Raw genomic sequence first — 18,385 nt, forward strand, 5'->3', positions numbered from 1 at the left:
GTAAAGGGACTGAAAATATCACATTCTGTAGGTACAAATGTCCATATAAAAACACTATGATCACGCCGTCATATTTCACTGTTGAAATACAGCAATGACAGTCATGTGGATATTATGTCTTTAATGTCATATGTTAGACTCTTCATATCTGTTAGATACAAAATAGACAAAAATAATTTCATAGATTTTTCATAAATTCTCAAAAACATTACCGAGTGATCACAACATAAAATAATCAGTAACAATTTGAATTATTCGCAAGTACAACCCCATTAGCAAAATAACTTTCTTTTCCCACATCACAGACTACATTACCACCATTTCTTCATATTTCTTTAAAGTACCTTTAACAGCATAGTGTAATGGACAATCTCTGATCTGTTTCAGAAAAAAAAGATAAACGGATGCAAAAAAGGATTCACTCCATAAAATAAGTCCATCTTCTGTGCTGAATAAAATTAAAAGTACACTCAAGCACTCTTCACATATAATTTCATATTTCTTTGAGGCACTCATTGCCTTTCAGCTCAATGTCCCCACCTGTAACGGCCCTGTTGGTGATAAAAGCTTGTTACAATAAGCTTTAACATATTAGGACTAAATAAAATGTGACTATAAGGGCAATCACCCATCTGTGATTGGAGCTTATCCAGCTTAGGCACACATTTTTATGACCAAGAAAAAAAAACACTTGATAAAGATTGGAAAATAACCAAAAAAGGGGGATCAATTTTTCAGCATGGCCAGTCAGAGTTTTGTCATTGGTATGTGCAGGTTGTTCCAAGGTCCCATCCACAATTCCTCCTCATCTGATAATGTGTGGTCACTGTGGGACTCCAGTGTCTCCCTACTGTTCTTGTGGTTGTCAACCGAAGTCTCTTGCTGCTCACTGACACACGGGCCACTGCTGTTTCTGTCAATTGTGGCCTTGGCAATATTGGTTTTGGACCCAAAACTTTTAAGCTCTTTAATAGTGGACCCCAGGGAACTACAAGAGGACCGAGTGTTGAGGTTGATGTCCATGTTGGAGGGAACACTCGTACCTCTTTCATTTTCTGCTTCGTTTCCCATGTCCTCAACACTAATAACCGGAGGCGGTTCTTCATGTGTTACGCCCAGCTTGTCTAGTTTTTTAAAATGCTTACCCAGCCGACATGGAGAACCCATCTTTAGGTTGTTTAGATGAGGCGGTCGCCTAGTTCGCACAATAGTGCCATTCTGTGCGAGGTAGATATTCCCGTTTATGTTGCTGTGGCTGTTTGGGAGTCTGTTCCGTTGCGTCTCTGTGCTGCTGTCCTCTGCAGTGGAGCTGGTCTCATTTTCCCGATCTACAATCAACTTAATCCGCTTCTTTCTCCCAGGCTGAGGAGAAAGTGGAGGGTTATTGTCATTATATTTACTTTTTTTAAGAGGGTGCAGTAAGTGAAAAATATTTTTTTAAAAACCCACACACGGAAACAAGTACTGTATAATTAAAAAGAACTGGAATAAAAGCTGTTTTGAATAGAATTTGCAGTAACTGTTTAAATCAGAACCTGGCTAAAAACCTGTTTTATCATTTTTTTAAGTTCCTGTTCTGTGCTAGACTTGGATTTTAGTGAAAAATCTTGTGTTTCCATAGCAAACTACAACCACACAGTAATAATTTGAACATCACAAGAAACACAACCTCCCAAAAAACACACTGAGCAATAAGTTAGTGTTTTGACATGCAAATTTCCACTCTAGAAACACGGCATGAAAACATCAAAGAGAACAGAAAGCCAAAGATGTGAGAAAGAGAGATTCCAATATTGCAGCAGGAAAATCAGGTCCTTTCTTGCTAAGGGGAAATGAGGAAAAAGTGAATGTTTGAAACACTCTCTAGAGGCAAGCAATATTTCTTCACTCCCATGCAAGGGTAATTGATTTTATTCACTCTTACTTCACAGTGGACAATACATCTCTCTAGAAGGCAGTTGACTTTCCCTCAGAATCTGAATCAGCATCGGATGTTTCTACAGTTTCTTCTGAGCTCTTTGATGCACTGCGGGTCCCTGATCCAGAGTCCCTGACTGAAGATCTGTCAGAGGAGATGGCATCCTCGTCCACCTCTGTGATAGGGGATAGTCCTCCATATGTCTCTTCCGAAGTATCACCAATGCTTCTGATCTCAGAGCGGGCAGGAGGACCAGTGTAGGACGTAGAGGGCCCAGGGTCTCCGGATGCCACACTGGATCTCCTAGATGACCCTGCATCACTGAGTTCGCTGGTGGACTCTTTGCTCTCGTCATCAGCCTCAGAGTCTTCCTCATCCTCCTCTTCACTTTCCTCTGTGATTGTGTCCTCAGATCCATGGCTCACAATAGACTTTCGGGAACTTCGGCTGCCACTAGTTGACTTGGAACCAGCTGAGCTCACACTGCCCAAAGAACTCACGTCTGAACCAGACATTTTTCTCTGGCTGAACCGAGATAATGAGCCTTCACTTCCTGAACCTGACTCTGGCTCACTGGCTGTCCCTGTCCCCGACTCGGCTTCACTGAGGTCCCCGCTGGACTTCTCTGAGGTTACTACTGATGATCTAACACTTGAGCCAGATAAAGATGTGCCACCAGTGCCACTCTCACTTGTACTTCTGCTACCACTGACACTGGCACTCCCACTGACACTCTTTCCAGAAGTACTACTCCCCTTGCTGGCTTCAGTCGCAGAGGATCTCGTGGAAGAACGAACAGACGAGCCACTTTCTCTAGTGCTCCCTGAAGCTTCCTCAGACTCGTCTTCAGAGTCTTTCTCTGTTTCTGAATCCTTTTCTGTGCTTGTTCCCCCCTCTGTTGCTGAGCCTGTTCGTGATTCTGTTTCTTCCTCAGACTCTGACTCTTTCTCGGTTTCTGACTCTTTCTCGGTTTCTGACTCTTTCTCGGTTTCTGACTCTTTCTCGGTTTCTGACTCTTTCTCGGTTTCTGACTCTTTCTCGGTTTCTGACTCTTTTTCTGTAGCTGATGACTTCTCTGATTCTGACTCCTTCTCTGACTCTGATTCTTTCTCACTGGCAGATTCCTTATCCGTCTCTTCTTCAGACTTGGACTTGCTTTCCTCATCGGAATCTCCTGGCTCTTCATCAGGCTCTTCGTCTGAGTCCACGGTGCTTTCATTGGCATCATCCCGGTCTAAATCAACTTTGAGATAATCTCTGTCAACACTGCTTTTCTCTGAGGTTTCATCGTCAGAGCCCTTCTCTTTACTGCTTCCACTAGCACCTGCTTCTGGCTCACTTTCTGTCACACTAATGGACACTTTAGACTTTCTTTCATCCTCACTAGCTGCTTGTGAGGCTTCCTCATCTAGTTCACTGCCAGTGGCTGAGCCACGACTGACACTACTCTGTGACTTTCTTCGGACCTGCAACTTTGTGCCCAAGTTGATTTTCCTCAAGACTTTCCCAAGCTTGCTACGGGCATCAGACTTGCTGTCTATTGGTCCCATAACTGCTGGTCCATCAGCTAGACTTTCCTGGCTGTCAATACGGCGAGCAGACATCAGTTTGGCATAATCCTTGTCCGTCTTCCCGGCGCCAAACATCTTGAACATCCTGGCTTTTTTCCATGGAGATGTGCCAGAAGCACTGGCATCAGATGGCTGTTCTCCTCCCTTGCTGGCAGCCAGAAGTTTGCTGAGTTTCATGACAGACTTCAGTTTCTTGGCAGCCTTAGAAGGCTCACCCTCCTCTGCTGGCTCAGCTTGTTCAATTTCATCCTCTGGTGGCAAATCCCTAAATGCAACTCTCTTCTGCGGACCTCTACCTCGCATGCCACCACGGCCCCTGCCTCTGCCCCGGCCCTAAGATAATCACATTTCATTTAGCAACCATGAATTTGTGAATATAAAGCCATCGTGCTGCATAGGTTTCACACACATTACTGTTCAGTAATACCTTGAACACACAACTTATTAAAACAAATATTTGATAATACTGAAGATAATCAGTGAAAGTCTGAAATTCACATTCAAGCAAGGATAATACCTCAGGGCCATGTGGACTGTAGTAATACCCATCATCCTCCACAATAACCTCTCCATATTCATCATACATGGGTGATATCAGCCTCCGCCGACTGCCGAACTGAGGAAAGTCGTACCTATAGTTGTTCACAGAAAAGGGATTAGAATTAGTTTAGGCTGATGATTAGTTGAAAACACCGAAGTTGACACACTGCAATATTAAAAAAATAAATCTCTACCAGATTTATTACTTTAATATCAAAGACTCACTGTATCATGTAAGGGACCTGTTATTATTAGTGATAGTAAATATTCTGCATTGAAAAGGAAGATTATCAATCTCCTATGGGAACAGGAATTATAGCAATATCAATATACTCACAAAGAATCAAGCAAGCTAGACGGTTATTTACCCCATATCAGTGTTTTAAAACCTGCATTGTATTTACAGTACAGTGTGATTTGCTCAGTAGCTAATAAAGGGGCTTAGTTTTGCTGTTTGGAATTCTTTCCATTATTATTTTTCAAGTCCTTTCTCTAAATTGCCCTCAATTATATCAGGCTGATCCCATTAATTACTGCTTTTGGTTGTTGTTAATATAACTGAGAACGTCTTTGGTCAGACAGACAGTAATTGCTGTGGTGATTTACTGCACTTTTTGAAATTACTTTTCAATTTAGTGAGAAAGCAAACAAGACGGGGAAAGCATGCAGGCTAAAAGGCTAAAAGAGTGTTCCTCCAAAAGAAAAAGAAGTCAAAACAAATATTTCAGTATATTTGCCTGTGTTTGTCAAAATCCTCTATTGAATTACAAGAGTGCAGCCACATGTAGAAATGGAAACTGTAACAAGCAATAACTAAAAGCCCATTAAAAGCACGTGAATTCAATTAGCTTGGTTAAAGACCACACACTATGTATGCAGAATGCCAACAAAGAAACACAAGAGAGAAGAAAAAAGTGTTAATGGTCAAATTACATAACATCGTATGGTAGCCGCAAACTTTTAAATTTATAAATCAAATTTTGATTTACTATAATATGAGGCTGTACGCATTAATGCGGTAGTTTAATGCCTCACCTAGGATGTGAGTTAATATTTACTTTAAAATACTAAATTAGAGAGGTGGCTACCCTTCACGTCTGCTGTAAGGCCCGCGCAGTCTAGTGACTGCAGGATTAAAAGCTTAACTGCTAGTAAAGTTTGCCCCTCATCTCAAATAGGAGCAGATCAAAGTCTTCACATAGTGATGGGTACACTCACTGGCAGTGGCAGCTTTTACAAAAAAAAAAAAAAAAAAAAAAGTGACATGTCATTAAAATATAAGTTCAGCTTGTTAGAAATGAAGGCGTGATTCAGACGCAGTAATTAAGCTGGCTGGTGAGAAACTACAGAGGCAATTACAACACTTGATTTCACTATGCACAGTTTTTTTTTCCTAGTTTGTTAGATTTTCGTTCAGCGATTTAAGGCTGGAAGGTATAAAAGCTTCTTCCCGTTTTGATAAAAGTTGCAGCATAATTCCCCACAGCAGCGCAAGTCACCTGCAACAGAGCAGGAGCGTTTAATGAATAACAATTTCTCAGCAGCTGTTACAGCTTTGAGTTCCATGTTTTTCCTTTTTAGACCATATGGGCACAGTAACCGGGCAGCCAAAACAGCCTTTATCCATTAAGCTATGGGAAGAACATTCAGGCTCTCAGGTGCCTGACTTAAGGGAGCATAACTGATCTCATTTTGGCAGGAGTAAAGAGGGCAAATGCTTGGATGGTATGTAATACTGAAGGGGCAGCTTAAGTTATGTGCATCATTTTATTCTGAGCTTCTTTGAAAATCTCATAATTCTCCAAGGATCTCGGCTCTCAAAGAGAGCTAGAAGGCAAGGTCAGGATGAAGTGGTCCTAATGATGTAACTTAAGAAAAAAAAACTTTAAATGAACCAAGGGAGATCAGGTCCATGGATTAGAGTACAACTGATTAGAGATAAAACAGTCAGTCGGCTGCATGCTCACCCCTGGTCATAATTATAGTAGTCCTGTGTGTAGTAGTCCTGGCCTGGGTCGATACCTGACTCCATGGAGAGTTCCTGCGTTTCAGAGGGGCAGAGAGAGAAATTACTCAGCACTCCTCACAATAAGACATCAGAAGATGAGCAGCAGCAGCACAAAGGGTGGGGGGCATGCACAGCAGAATGACCACAATTGCTTTAAATTTAGAAAAGCAGGTGTGTTTCTACCTCAGGTCTCAGAAGAGATGGCCTCAGCAGTTGCTGTTGCTGCCAGACGTTAGTAGAGAAGAAGGATAAGGTGAAGGAAGGAAGGGACAGGCAGCAGAGAAACAAACATGAGACAGAGCTCAATCTACTTCAGATTTAAAGCCAGACAAAGCTGGTCTCGCTGAAACATGGAGAAGGAAGGTGAAAAGATTGATAAATTATTGATGGAAACAAGCAAGGAAGGAGAGTGAAGATCCCAGCCAAGCAATGGAGATGAAAGAAACTGCATCCAAAAAAAAAGAAAGGAAGAAAGAAAGAAAGAAAACATCCTGTGCTTATCTGACACTGACAGTTCAGATGATTTAAAAGATTATTTGAAAGAAAAAAAAGACTTTAATGTCAAACTGACAAAAAGAGTCACACTGTTTGGTTCCTGATTAGTTATTTTTCCACCAGAGGAGAAAAACTCATCCAACTGCTTATCTGCTATTTGACGGGAACATTGGAGAATACAAAAGACTCTCAAAAATCAAACCTAAACTGTAATGTCAGTGTTAGAACTTCTATCACCGGGATCTCATCTTAATCTCATTCACTGTTTTCCATAAAGTGAATCGCAGATAAGAATAATGGGATATAAGCTTCCTCATGCTTCCTCTAGTGTCAAAATGTCTGAGCACAACAATAAGGTGTAAACACATCACGACGGGAATCCTTACCTGTCGGCCGTACCCTCGCCTCCTGCGTGTCACAGAAAGGAGACAATAAAACAAATAATGAATATGGACTGACAACAACATTTCAAGTGCTTATAGATAAATTAAATGTTAAGTCTAGTGTGCCTACGTTCTGCTGACCAGAGAGAAAATAACAGCTTTACTTACTCTGCACTTTCAAGTGTTAAATTACAGCGTTGCAGATATTGTTCTGTTTTAAAAAAGGGTGCCTTAGGCTGCAATGTTATCACGCTGGTGTGGGCTGTTTGTTTTCTCCCTCTGTTATCTCATCCAAACAGGAACAATAAAAAAAATATACAATAAATGTAAATATGGAGCAGGCTGGGAAAATTGGAAAGTCAGTGTTTATAAAGTCATATCTAATGAATCTACCAGCAGATATGAAAAGGACATTGTGATAAAGGGCAGAATTTCTGACTCAAAGAATTTTAATAAAAATGTCTTTGGTTATCACGTCATAATATGTCTACAGAAAGTAATGAATTTATTTTCTAATGAATTGGGGAAATCTTAGAAATGTCACTATATTAACCACATGAAAAACAACTCAGAACTCCTCCTGAGGATAAAAGTGCGTCTGCATTGCCTTCAGTACGAGTGAATGAAACGGCAGGTAATGGAGCAGCTCGGCTAAAAGCTCCAGCTTCACAGGCGTACAACTGTAACCTGTCTGGGCCCATAAATGATGATGACTCTCACACACTCAGATATATGGCCAAGCAATGATGTGAGATTCCTCTGGAGAGTTGTAATCTGTTATTATGGGCAAGGACCAGGGGACAGGGCAGAGCCATATGCCACACCTCCCAGGCAGAGTGGACGATGGGACTGGGATCTGATGGATGACCTGTTGGCTTGGCTGCTGGCTACTGCTGTTTCATGCAACATGAAGAAAAATGGCCCAGTGGACAATAGCCATAGGAAGTTTGCACAAGAGAGGAGTTGGCAGAAGATGTGTTATGAAGAAATGTTGTAGAAAAAGAGGTAAGAGTGGTGAACTCAGAATTACAGCAAGACTGGAATACTGAACAGCCTTGTATCATATCTATAACAGGAGGGTGATGTTGGCTCTGTTAATAAGTAGCTTTACTATCTGGCGGTGCAGATATTTACATGGAGACTAAAAATAGGATCTTTATCACCCTGCTGGTACAACAACATTTAGTAAAGCGAAGATAAACATGAAAAGGTTGAAAAATATAAAGATGAGGAGGTAGTTTTACCACATTTTTTAAAATTAGATACGTAACTGGAGTGAGCACCCTGTTATCTTAGCAAACAAACAGAAAAATAAAAAGAAACGGGGAAATATAATCACATTACCACCATCTTTGTGCAGAGATAACAAAGCTATCTATCAAAGCTCACAAATTAGCAGGATGCTATATTACTAGAGATCCACTAACTGTCTAGCCAGGACAGGAAATGGCCAATTTTCATCATTTACAGGCACAACTGGTTACTGGCTGGTCAGCCTCACATATGTCCGTTACAAGCCACTCTATTTCATGCGTCACAACATGCAGACAAATGCAACTATTTGTGCTGTGAGTGTGCACAAACTTCTACAGAGTGAAGACACCAGGTTTGCCAAAGTAAACCATGGAAGGATGACCACTAAAACATTTGTAACAACAAACCTAATCAGACACCTAAATAGCCTCACACAGCTGAGCATGGACATTTTAAAGAAGCTAACAAAGACAAAGTGGCTACAGCTAAAGCTATTCAGGGCTCACAGCCAGCCACAAGCCAGCGGCCTCGGTAAGAGCCTCGGTATTAGTGAAGGATCGAAGAAGTTATGAGGAAAATCATGGAGACAATAAGATAAAAGAGTCAATCTCCTCTTAGCTGGTAAATTTCTAAACATAATAGAAAGTCTACTAGGTGTATGAGATTTGTTTTGTTACATAAATCTGCTGTACCTGCTTTTGCCAGTAAGGTAACATATGTCAAATAAAGGTGGGTGTACAGCAACACATTTTCAGTTAAATATTAGTACGTTTAGTAGAAAAGCACTTTATTTTCAGTTTTTTTAAGGGGGAGAGAAGATCTTGCAACCTACTCATGCTTGAGGAAAATTGTGAAGTTGAATAATTTCTTCTTATTATTATTTTCTTATTGTGAAAATTATATTTTTCATTGAAAAAAGCTGATTTTTGTTTGCAAATGCTGTCAGTTATAGTTCTTAGAAAAAAAATCAAAATGGCCAAAATCCAGTATTAATCTGAATCTGCCAAGGATATTGAGGTTGATGCATATTTATTTATCAAATGCTACCTTGTTTTTTTAGCTGTAACCCTGATATTATACCTAATTTATTGTGGCTTTCGGGTGTGTTTGTTTCCTTTGGACAGAGCTGTTTCTTTATCACAGGATTTAGTTAAATATCTATTATGTGGACCAGAATAGAGGGATTATTTTCTAATGTAAGTTACAGAAAGACAGCTGCAAATCACCAAATGTTGAACCTTTCTTAACAAACAATAAATCTGGTAAAAAGCTGCTTACTAATCAGCAATTTTTGTGCACACAGCCCGCTGTTTTCTGTAGGATACTGTATAATGATTGGTTTGTATTTTCTCAGTTGCAGCTTAGATAATTCTACTAAAAACATAGTACGTTATGTGTATGTTACTCTTGACTTTGACTGTTTTTTTTTCTGAGAATAATTCTCTAGAAATAAACTGTTTAGCTTTCCTTTCTTTATTTTTTTTGATATTACTGCATTGAACTGTCAGCTGGAATACAAAACAATATTGATAAAACCAACTGTAAAAAAGAATATAAAGAAGACAATCCATTAAGACTGCTCTTTGGGTTGAAAGAAACAGCGTGTGATCACCTAGCCTCTTTGCAAAAGAGATTACCCCATGCAGTGAACATGGAATACAGAATTAGAGGACCTTCGATCAGCCCATCAGGGGAACATGTGATGAATCAAACATTACATTGCTCTGAAATTGAGGTATGCTAAGACCATTTGCCTTAGGGCATGGAAGGTGAAACAAACACATGAAGGGTATATAGCAGAAAGACAGAGAGGAGAGAAAGTGAGAAACCTGAACACAAGAAGAAGAAAAAAAGAAGAGAGCGGGAGCAGAGGCTGCATTGCAATGAGTCTAAAGAAGGTAATAGAATCTCCAGAGGACCAAAAGGAAAGATTAACAAGAAGAGGCCAAGGATTGGAAAGTATTAGAACTAACTGCAGGGAGAGGGGCGGTGTAAGAGACAGAGAAACACAGGCAGGCAGAAGGTCAGAGGAATAGAAAAGGAAAGGAGAGAGTAACAGTAGTTGACAGTCCCACAGGCAGCAGCCCTGGTTAACGATTGATTGCTTCTCTAATTAGCCTTTTCCAGAGTGCAGACGAACATCACAGTGACTACTTTATCATGCTGAGAGGATCTTTGCGGACATGTGAATAGACAGGTCCCCCAGCGGTTGGCTCTCTTCATTCAACATGAGCCTCCTGGGACCAGCCGATGTATATCTTTTTATAGCTTCAACCAACATAAGAGGCTTTCAAATAAACGTAGCTGGTACAGGCATTCACTTGTTTGAATAAAGACACTGTGTACAGCTTGTCATATTATATTATCCCGTATTTTTCGTTTGCTTCAGTATACATATTTTTGATTCTTTATGTACATATTTCACAGAATCCCACATCTCTAAAGGTTAGATTTCATTTTCAGTCATCATGTTATGTACTTAAATACACCTACAAGTAACAACTTTCTGAATATGTGATTACCCTCACTGAAAACTGAGAAGATTATTCCATAGATTTACATACCTTTGGGAAATTGGTGAAAACAGATATTGGGAAAAAAATGGTCTAATATTATGTTGTTCTTCTTGCCTGATTTGGATTCTGGATGAAGCAGTTGCATACTAAATTTTCATGCTCTTATCTCAGAGAAGAAGTAAAAGAACAAATTCAAAATCCCCAATATGCAGCCAGCCAGTGGTTGAAGAAACAGACCCCAGGGCTGTGGGACTTGAAAAAATGCTATTTAGTATAATTTAATTAAAATAGTTTTGGCTATGAAATGTTAATGTTAAGATTAAGACGGTGCATATGTATAACATGCTGAACCGACTAATCCGTGAACTCAGGGGCATACTTAATGCTATCACACTCCTCATACCAGTTCACATAATTAAAATGGGAAAAAAAAAGCCAAACCCATACTCAATATGCAAGCCTCTTTTTTATACTGCTAAGAAAGGATCTGAGTACATTCCTTGGCTGATGGCTCTAGAATTTGAAAAAAATAAAATGACATGACTAAAGCATATACCAACTGTATACAACATAAAATGCAGAAACAACAGGAAAAAAAAACAGGCATGGAAATGTAGAAATGAACATAATGAGAATATGGAGACAAAGGAAAAGTCAGAACACAGTGGACTGAGAAGTAACCTGCTCACTGAGCTCAGCAGTGTTTGGACTGTTTGAGTTCAGTTGGCTTGTCTGCTGAATGTCTGCTGCTACGTTCGGTTTACTTGCAGCATTTCCAGCACAATTCATACTTGTTGAGTTGATTTGGACTTCAGAGCTGGAGTTGTTTGCTTTTGGCATGCTCTGCTCCTCACTGGTGTCAGAGCTTTGCAGTTTGTTAGTACACTCTGATTCCTCAGTCACTTGTGGTTTCGTGCTAAACTTGGGCATCTTACAATTTTTGTCTACTTGGCTGTACAGGTTGGCAACAGACCTTTCTATGTCAGCTAGATTCTGGATGTTTTTCAGGATCCCTTTAAGCTCCTTCCTCCCACCGTCAGCTTGTGATGGTGAAAGCGGAGGAGGGTGTTTTCGTTCGGAAACAGGGCGAAGGGAAGACACGGGCGGCAAAGAGGTTGGGATAAACTGAATGACTGGGCGTGGCTGATTGCTAGCAGGTGATAGAGAGGGAGGCAGAGGTGGTGGGGGCGGAAGAGTGATGTGTTTATTGACAGGAGGAGGAGAAGAGGACTGAGAAGTACATTCAGGTTTATGAAGGGAGGAAAGTGGAGGTGGAGGTGGAGGAGGAGGAGGAGGAGGGCTCGAGGGAGGAGGTGTGGGCGGGGAAGGTGGACGTGGCTGCTGCTGCAGTGGAGGAGAAGGCGGTGGATTTTCTGGTGGGTCAGGTATGATCTCCACAGTGATCTGGCATGGCTCCTCTGTCATATATTTGGAGATGCCAGAGCTAAACGTCTTGAGAATAGGCGCAGTTGATTTCTGGCTAGCCAGGGGGAGTGGCTCATCTCCCCGGGTAATGCTAAAGCTGGGGGGCACATCTCTGCCCACAGACATTGGACTGTAGGGGTAATCCATGATGGATAGCAGAGCCTCTGAGGTCAGCTCCAGCATGTCATCACTGTCTCTATCCCTGACAAGGATGGAAGAGAGGGAGCCTGCGGGTGCTCTATTTTGCTTGAGGGTTTGCTCCTGGAAGCCCCGATGCCCAAACTGGCTGGCCTGCTCACGGAATGACAACTTGGTCTCTGTGCTGCCACTCGCGTGAAGTATGTCTGAACTCGCTGGCCTTTGCTCGCCACTCATGCCTGCCTGGAGTATCTGCAGCTCCCATTTGGCTGGGTCTATAAGAGCCTGTCTCCTTGGTACCTCATAACCATGCTGTCCTCCATGAATACGACCAGGCATTGACCAGACGAACCCTGACCCTGCTGTGTGGGGAGGAGAAAAGGAGAACCGCTTTTCAGATGGGCTCTCCCCACGTGCGTCAGGACTGCAGAGAGGAGTGTTATCATCATAGACAGGGTTGTGGGTGGTGAGTGGGTTGTGGTCAGAGAGGAAGGTCACGTTGCTCTCTGACTTCGGTAAGTTGACACGGAGTGCTCCGTTGCTGCGGGCTGCAATGGCACGACAGGCAAAGGTGCTAAGAATCCTCTGGTGGTCAGCCTCCTCAATGACAGACTTTTTAGCCCTGCCCCGGCAAAAGATGGAGGTGAAGAAGAAAAAGACTTGAAACAGATAAAGACTGATAGGTTTGAGCTGAATAAAGCAAAGAAACAAAGGGTGAGGCAAAAGCAACTGTGTGAAAATATCTTGACAGACAGTCTCTCGTAGTACTGTGACTCAGATTTTTGTAGTTAAGCAAACAAAGAAATTTGTTTTGGGTTTTGGATAATTAAATATCTGCACAGTATAAAATAACTAAAGCGCATCTGCATTCTTAAGAAATCAAAATAACAATGATTTGAATAAACTTTGCAAACTTAAAGAAATTACAAATCAAATATTGAAATTGTGAAATTATTACACTGAAATATATGCGCTCAGTAGCCATCATGAACCTATGCAGGATGCATTAGTGCCATCGGTCACAGCACAGAGAGATGTAGAGAGCAGTGAAACTAAGAGCAGCACAGTACAAAAGGACACAACAGTCTAATGGGACGCAAGAGAGGAGACATCTACGGCCATATCTTATGAAATGCACTACCTCTAAACAAAGTAAGCCTTCTCTTTTTCCTCACAAGAATGAAGTACGTGCTTGAAAACCCACAAGGTCTTTCCACCCTTCATCAAGATCAATTACCAAACAAACTATGCCACTTAAATTCCAGAATTTAAGTATATTAATTATGTGCATATGTTTAAAAAAAACCCAACTAAGCAGGCTGGGTAACAAGGACATTTTTCTTGCAAAATTTACACACAATACTGTTCATATTTATTGACCTCTGTCATGTTTTGGCATTACTTACTGCAGTCTGAATCCAGAGAGACAAGGGAATTGAAAATGAATGAGAAGATATAAACACAGACAGATGGTAAGAAGACTAAAGGAGAAATGTCAGAGGTGTTAATGGAAAATGAAAACATGGTTGAAGCGTCGACACAAGGGTACGGCAAGTTTCTGCATTTTAAACTCAAATACCAGACTGATTAACTTCTGTCTACATTTGACACCATGCTGTGTGCATACAGTATAACTTTGAGAGCTTTTGTTTTTCCACAGATGGAAATGTATAATTTTAACAATACGATTGTTTTTAAGAGAAACTCTTCTTCTTCCTGGTGCAAACTGGAAAATAAGCCCCGTGTACACAATTCGTAGCTACAATACAATAATGCCCATAAAAATTCTACTTAAGCTACAGAATCAAATGTTTCTGCCTACATTGAAAAACTGCGGTGGGCATATTGTGGACGCTCTTCGTACCTTAATGTTAGGTTTACATTTTCTTTTTTTAAAATGCAAAAGTGACATTAGAAGCAGTATTCCTTGAACGTGCTGAAAATCAAAATTGCTAAGCCCATCAGCTTAGCAGTTTAAATGTAGTCTCATTTAATCTGCAAACATTAACATTTCATCACACATTTAGGGCAGGATTTAATATTAAAGCTGAAATTCGATTGTGCTGATGGCAAAACACTTTGGACCAAAGTTAGGGAAGCACTTAATGTAGGCTACCGCAGGTTACATTTTTAAATGTAACTCGTGACAATCATTGAACTTGGACATTATTCTCTATTTGTTTCTATTTCTAGGAAACCATGTGCTTTTTTATGAACCTAAACACACTCTTACCTTAAGAGAGGTTCTTGCTAAAATGCATAGGCACTCAGCTAGAAACACATAGATAAGCTAAAATCTAGTCACTTGCTGTGCTGCACCATACGGTGCGGTTTGCAGACATCAAAAGTGGATCATAGTTACAGAGACAACAAGCAGAGAGATCCTTTGATGCAACTATTAATGTGTCTCAAGCAGTGTGGAGACTCCTGAGGTCAACATCCAGAGCAGAGGATTGATAGAGGGGTAATATTTTTTTCTGAGCTTGAATAAAACACTCACAGGGAGAAACCTGCGAGGCCAGATGCAGCAGAATCTGATCATGGGGACTAGAAGAAAATGCATGGGATGGGAAAATACTTAGAGGACAAGCTTGACTCACATGCTGCTGTCGCCCAACTCTTCATAGAGGTTAGCAGTGGGAGCAGCTGCCGGAGCTGCTTTCCCTCCCGGTGGTAAAGCCATCTGAATCCTGGCAGTTTTGGCACACTCTGCTTGTCGCCTGCGCAAAGTGTTAATGTGGTTAAGAATAAACCAGACACATGACTTATGCATCAAGTCTCTACTATGAATTACCCATGTGTTTTGAGAAGTCATTCTCACCCCAGAAAGAGGAACACGAAGAGATATTCTAGATGCAAAATTCATCTTACAAGTTTTAGCAACATCAAGCTTTTAAATTATATAAAAAAAACCCTCTAAAACCATTTTGCAGCAATTAGCTGTGGTATTCATTTTTATTTAATTTATTCACTAATGTTAGTCAAACAATTTTATTAAAATTTATCAAAACAAATAGCACTTGTCTCACACTGCATTTTAGGCTGATTTGTTTTGTCAACTGCAGAGTAATAATATAATAAGCAGCTTCTTTTGGCTTGCAAGGAAACAGTCAATGCTGCTGCAGTTGTGCAAGTAAGATTTGAAAAGCATTTTCATGGTTTTCAGCTATGTGCTAGATTATTCAAGGTTATTTCTTTTGAAATACAGACTAAAAATTATGCAAATGCAGTATACTGTATGTGTAGCAAAAGTCATGATGAATGTGCCAGCTCAACTGTATCCAGCAGAGTGACAAGTGTAACTATAATTTCTCTTTTGAGTCTAATCAAATTTTCCACATTAAGAGAAACTTTTCAGCCAAAAATGCACATTCAGTCTGTGACCTAGAAGATGAATCAGCCTTGCTCTGTGCCCTTAATGCTAGAGACACCTCAAAAGGTTGGCATTAGCTGGCAAGCATTCTGTTCATCACATTTTCACAATATTCAACTCAACTTTAAATAACTAATAATGAAGATGAAAGAAAGTAGTGTCACATCCACACAGACACACACATCGAGCAATGAGCAACCACTTGTAAAACATGAGAAATTACTTACTCTTTGAACCTGATCACAGCGTTTTTGATGCAGAGCAAAGGAGATGAAACAAGACGAGAGAGAGATGGGGGACAAAAAAAAGACATGAAATTACATAACTATAATTACATAATTTGGCATGAGTGCAACCTCACAATTTTGATGCTTTGAGGTATTTACCAGCCATTATCTAAACACAAAGTAAGTAACATTTTTATACTTCAAATTGCCGTTACGTATTCACAACTACATTCAGTTCCTCGATGTGAATGTGCAAATTGATGTCTTAAATAATATATTCATCCCCAAATTTAGACAACAATGAATTATGTTGACAAACACAACTGAGAAAATTAACTTTACCAGAGTAATGTCGCCACCAACAAAGCACCATCTGCTATGACAGTTTGTGTGTTAGGTCTACTGTCACCATCAATAGTTTTCTGCTGTGTGTATGGTCTGTGCATTTGAATAAGTACAACCGCTCTACCCATCTGCCGTGAATAAATATTTCCCAAATATTACTGTTTACGGTACACTTGCAGCATACCAACATTTAGATAAGAACCTGGCTCTTGCCAAATGAGAGTTCAATTATCACACCAGTCTGAATGATGCTTCAAAGCAAAAAGCGTCATATTTTTTGAGGATTGCACTGTGCGCGTCTAAGGGAGAGAGGGCACCGTCTGTTGTGTGTGTCGGGCAGAGATGATTAAGTAGCATGAAGACGCACTGTGACGGTCACAATTGGCTGTAGATGTTTGTCACAAATGAGTGTTAATTAATCTGCTTTCACACAGCATGAGCAGGGAGATTAGCCCAGCAGAGTGCGCAGTCAGCATGTCTGATGAGAGCGAGAGATACCGAGGAAGAGAGTTGGAAGTGAGAGAGAGAGATAGAGAGACGCACACACAAAAAGCTAAAACTAACACAAGAAGTGCTCTTATTTTATCTTAAATACACTTTTCAGTGATGCTGTTTGCAGTTTCGCTGGCTTTGCTCTTACAAGCCACAGAAAACACGATTAACACTAAGCTACATTCCAACAATAACTATCTGATTCGTCTGTGCAGAGCAAACCTTTCAATAAAACCCAGAGTGACATGCAATATCTCCTAAGACAATGACCTGCTAAATTAAAATTTATTCGCTGACATCCAGTTAAAGATGATTAATCAATCACAGAGCCAAGTGATTATTATAGGAATACTGACTGTTTGTAGGTGACCATGACGATGAGAATGGCAGGGATGCAGCAAAGGATAATGATGATCGCCAGGGCCAGGAGGGCACCCTCTGTGTAGCCGACAGCCTGGGCAGCCTTCTTCACACTGGCCACAATATCTGGGGAGCGAATCTCAAGAATGCGGCCACCTTCACCCAGGTATGGCTGAAACTCCTTATTGATTTCCAGCACGTTCCCATCGAGAAATCTGCATTCCACATACATAAGGTGAACACAAAAAATACACTTACTTTGTAATCAATGTCAATGTCAAGAGAACATAATAAATGTTTTTTATTAAATATTATTAAAAATGTGTCAAAAGGCAATATATTAGAATTCCTCAACATAAAGCATGATGATGAATCATCTGAATCTGCAGCTGTTTTACTTCTTAACAGGCTTTGTAGCAAGTTTATACTCTTTTACACATTATTTTTTGCCACAGCAGTCTCCTGCTTACAGAGGACAGCTCTAATTACTCACTGTAGGTAGTGTACAGCTAAAGGAACATATTTTCTAAAGAATATGTTAGCTTTTTAGCTCAGAGAGTAAATACTGAACACAAGACATGAATCACACTGATCATAATAATTAGCATTAAGTGCAAATGAAAAGCAATTATAATACTTACACTTTTCTACAAGTGTCAATTCACACTTGTTTTTCTGCATAAACCAATGGCAGTATATGTGTCAATATTTAAAAAAAAATCCATGCATACAAAGCAATTAATTTAGAGATGATGCAATGTTACTATGCAAAACAAACCATTCCAAAAGGACAAGCATACAGACATATGTAACCACCATCACTTTTGTTTTTCTGTACGTGAGTAGACATGTAGGTTATTAATTGGAATCTGTGGCAATCTGTACTCTAGAAGACTGTGACAAGTGGGAATAGGTGGAATACGACATAATGCACTGATCCACTTACAATGTTGTATTTCTCCCTCTCCTCCTGTGATCTGGCTATATGACATACAATTACCCCACAACATTGTCAGACATGCGCTGCATGCATAAAAAGCTCATCTCCCCTAATCTAAATTACTTTTTCTGACAGTATCTGTATCTAAGGAAGTAGATCTTATTAAAGCAAGGATGTAGCAGACCTCTTTTAAAATTAGCTTGTAAGTCTTAAAAGCTAGAAGTACGAAGATGTGAAATAATTTAGGTAAAAATAAATAAATAAATAAATCAGATTTTATTGCATGTGCCACCTTACGTGAAATGATGTGGTGCTCCTCCTGACAGTGGAGAGCACAAAGGTGTTTATAGATTAATTTACTACCACGCTGTTTAAAGAAATGCGGAAATGCTTTGCAAAG

At 40.2% G+C, this 18,385-nt stretch overlaps 1 protein-coding gene across 1 annotated transcript in view; it reads right to left on the reverse strand.

Moving 5' to 3' along the window:
- Positions 1-1,379: 1,379 nt before the first annotated feature.
- LOC134639922 (protocadherin-15-like) overlaps positions 1,380-18,385 on the reverse strand; it is a 160,108-nt gene continuing 143,102 nt past the window's right edge. The window contains exons 31-38 of the mRNA XM_063491441.1: positions 17,042-17,260; positions 15,849-15,857; positions 14,849-14,968; positions 6,919-6,940; positions 6,221-6,259; positions 5,997-6,070; positions 4,007-4,121; positions 1,380-3,822 (exon numbers count right to left, since the gene is read on the reverse strand). Of these exons, the coding sequence (XP_063347511.1) occupies positions 1,948-3,822; positions 4,007-4,121; positions 5,997-6,070; positions 6,221-6,259; positions 6,919-6,940; positions 14,849-14,968; positions 15,849-15,857; positions 17,042-17,260 (2,473 nt within the window). The 3' untranslated portion in view covers positions 1,380-1,947. The remainder of the gene's footprint in view (positions 3,823-4,006; positions 4,122-5,996; positions 6,071-6,220; positions 6,260-6,918; positions 6,941-14,848; positions 14,969-15,848; positions 15,858-17,041; positions 17,261-18,385) is intronic.

This window comes from Pelmatolapia mariae, linkage group LG13 (assembly GCF_036321145.2).
Source record: "Pelmatolapia mariae isolate MD_Pm_ZW linkage group LG13, Pm_UMD_F_2, whole genome shotgun sequence".
NCBI lineage: Eukaryota > Metazoa > Chordata > Actinopteri > Cichliformes > Cichlidae > Pelmatolapia > Pelmatolapia mariae.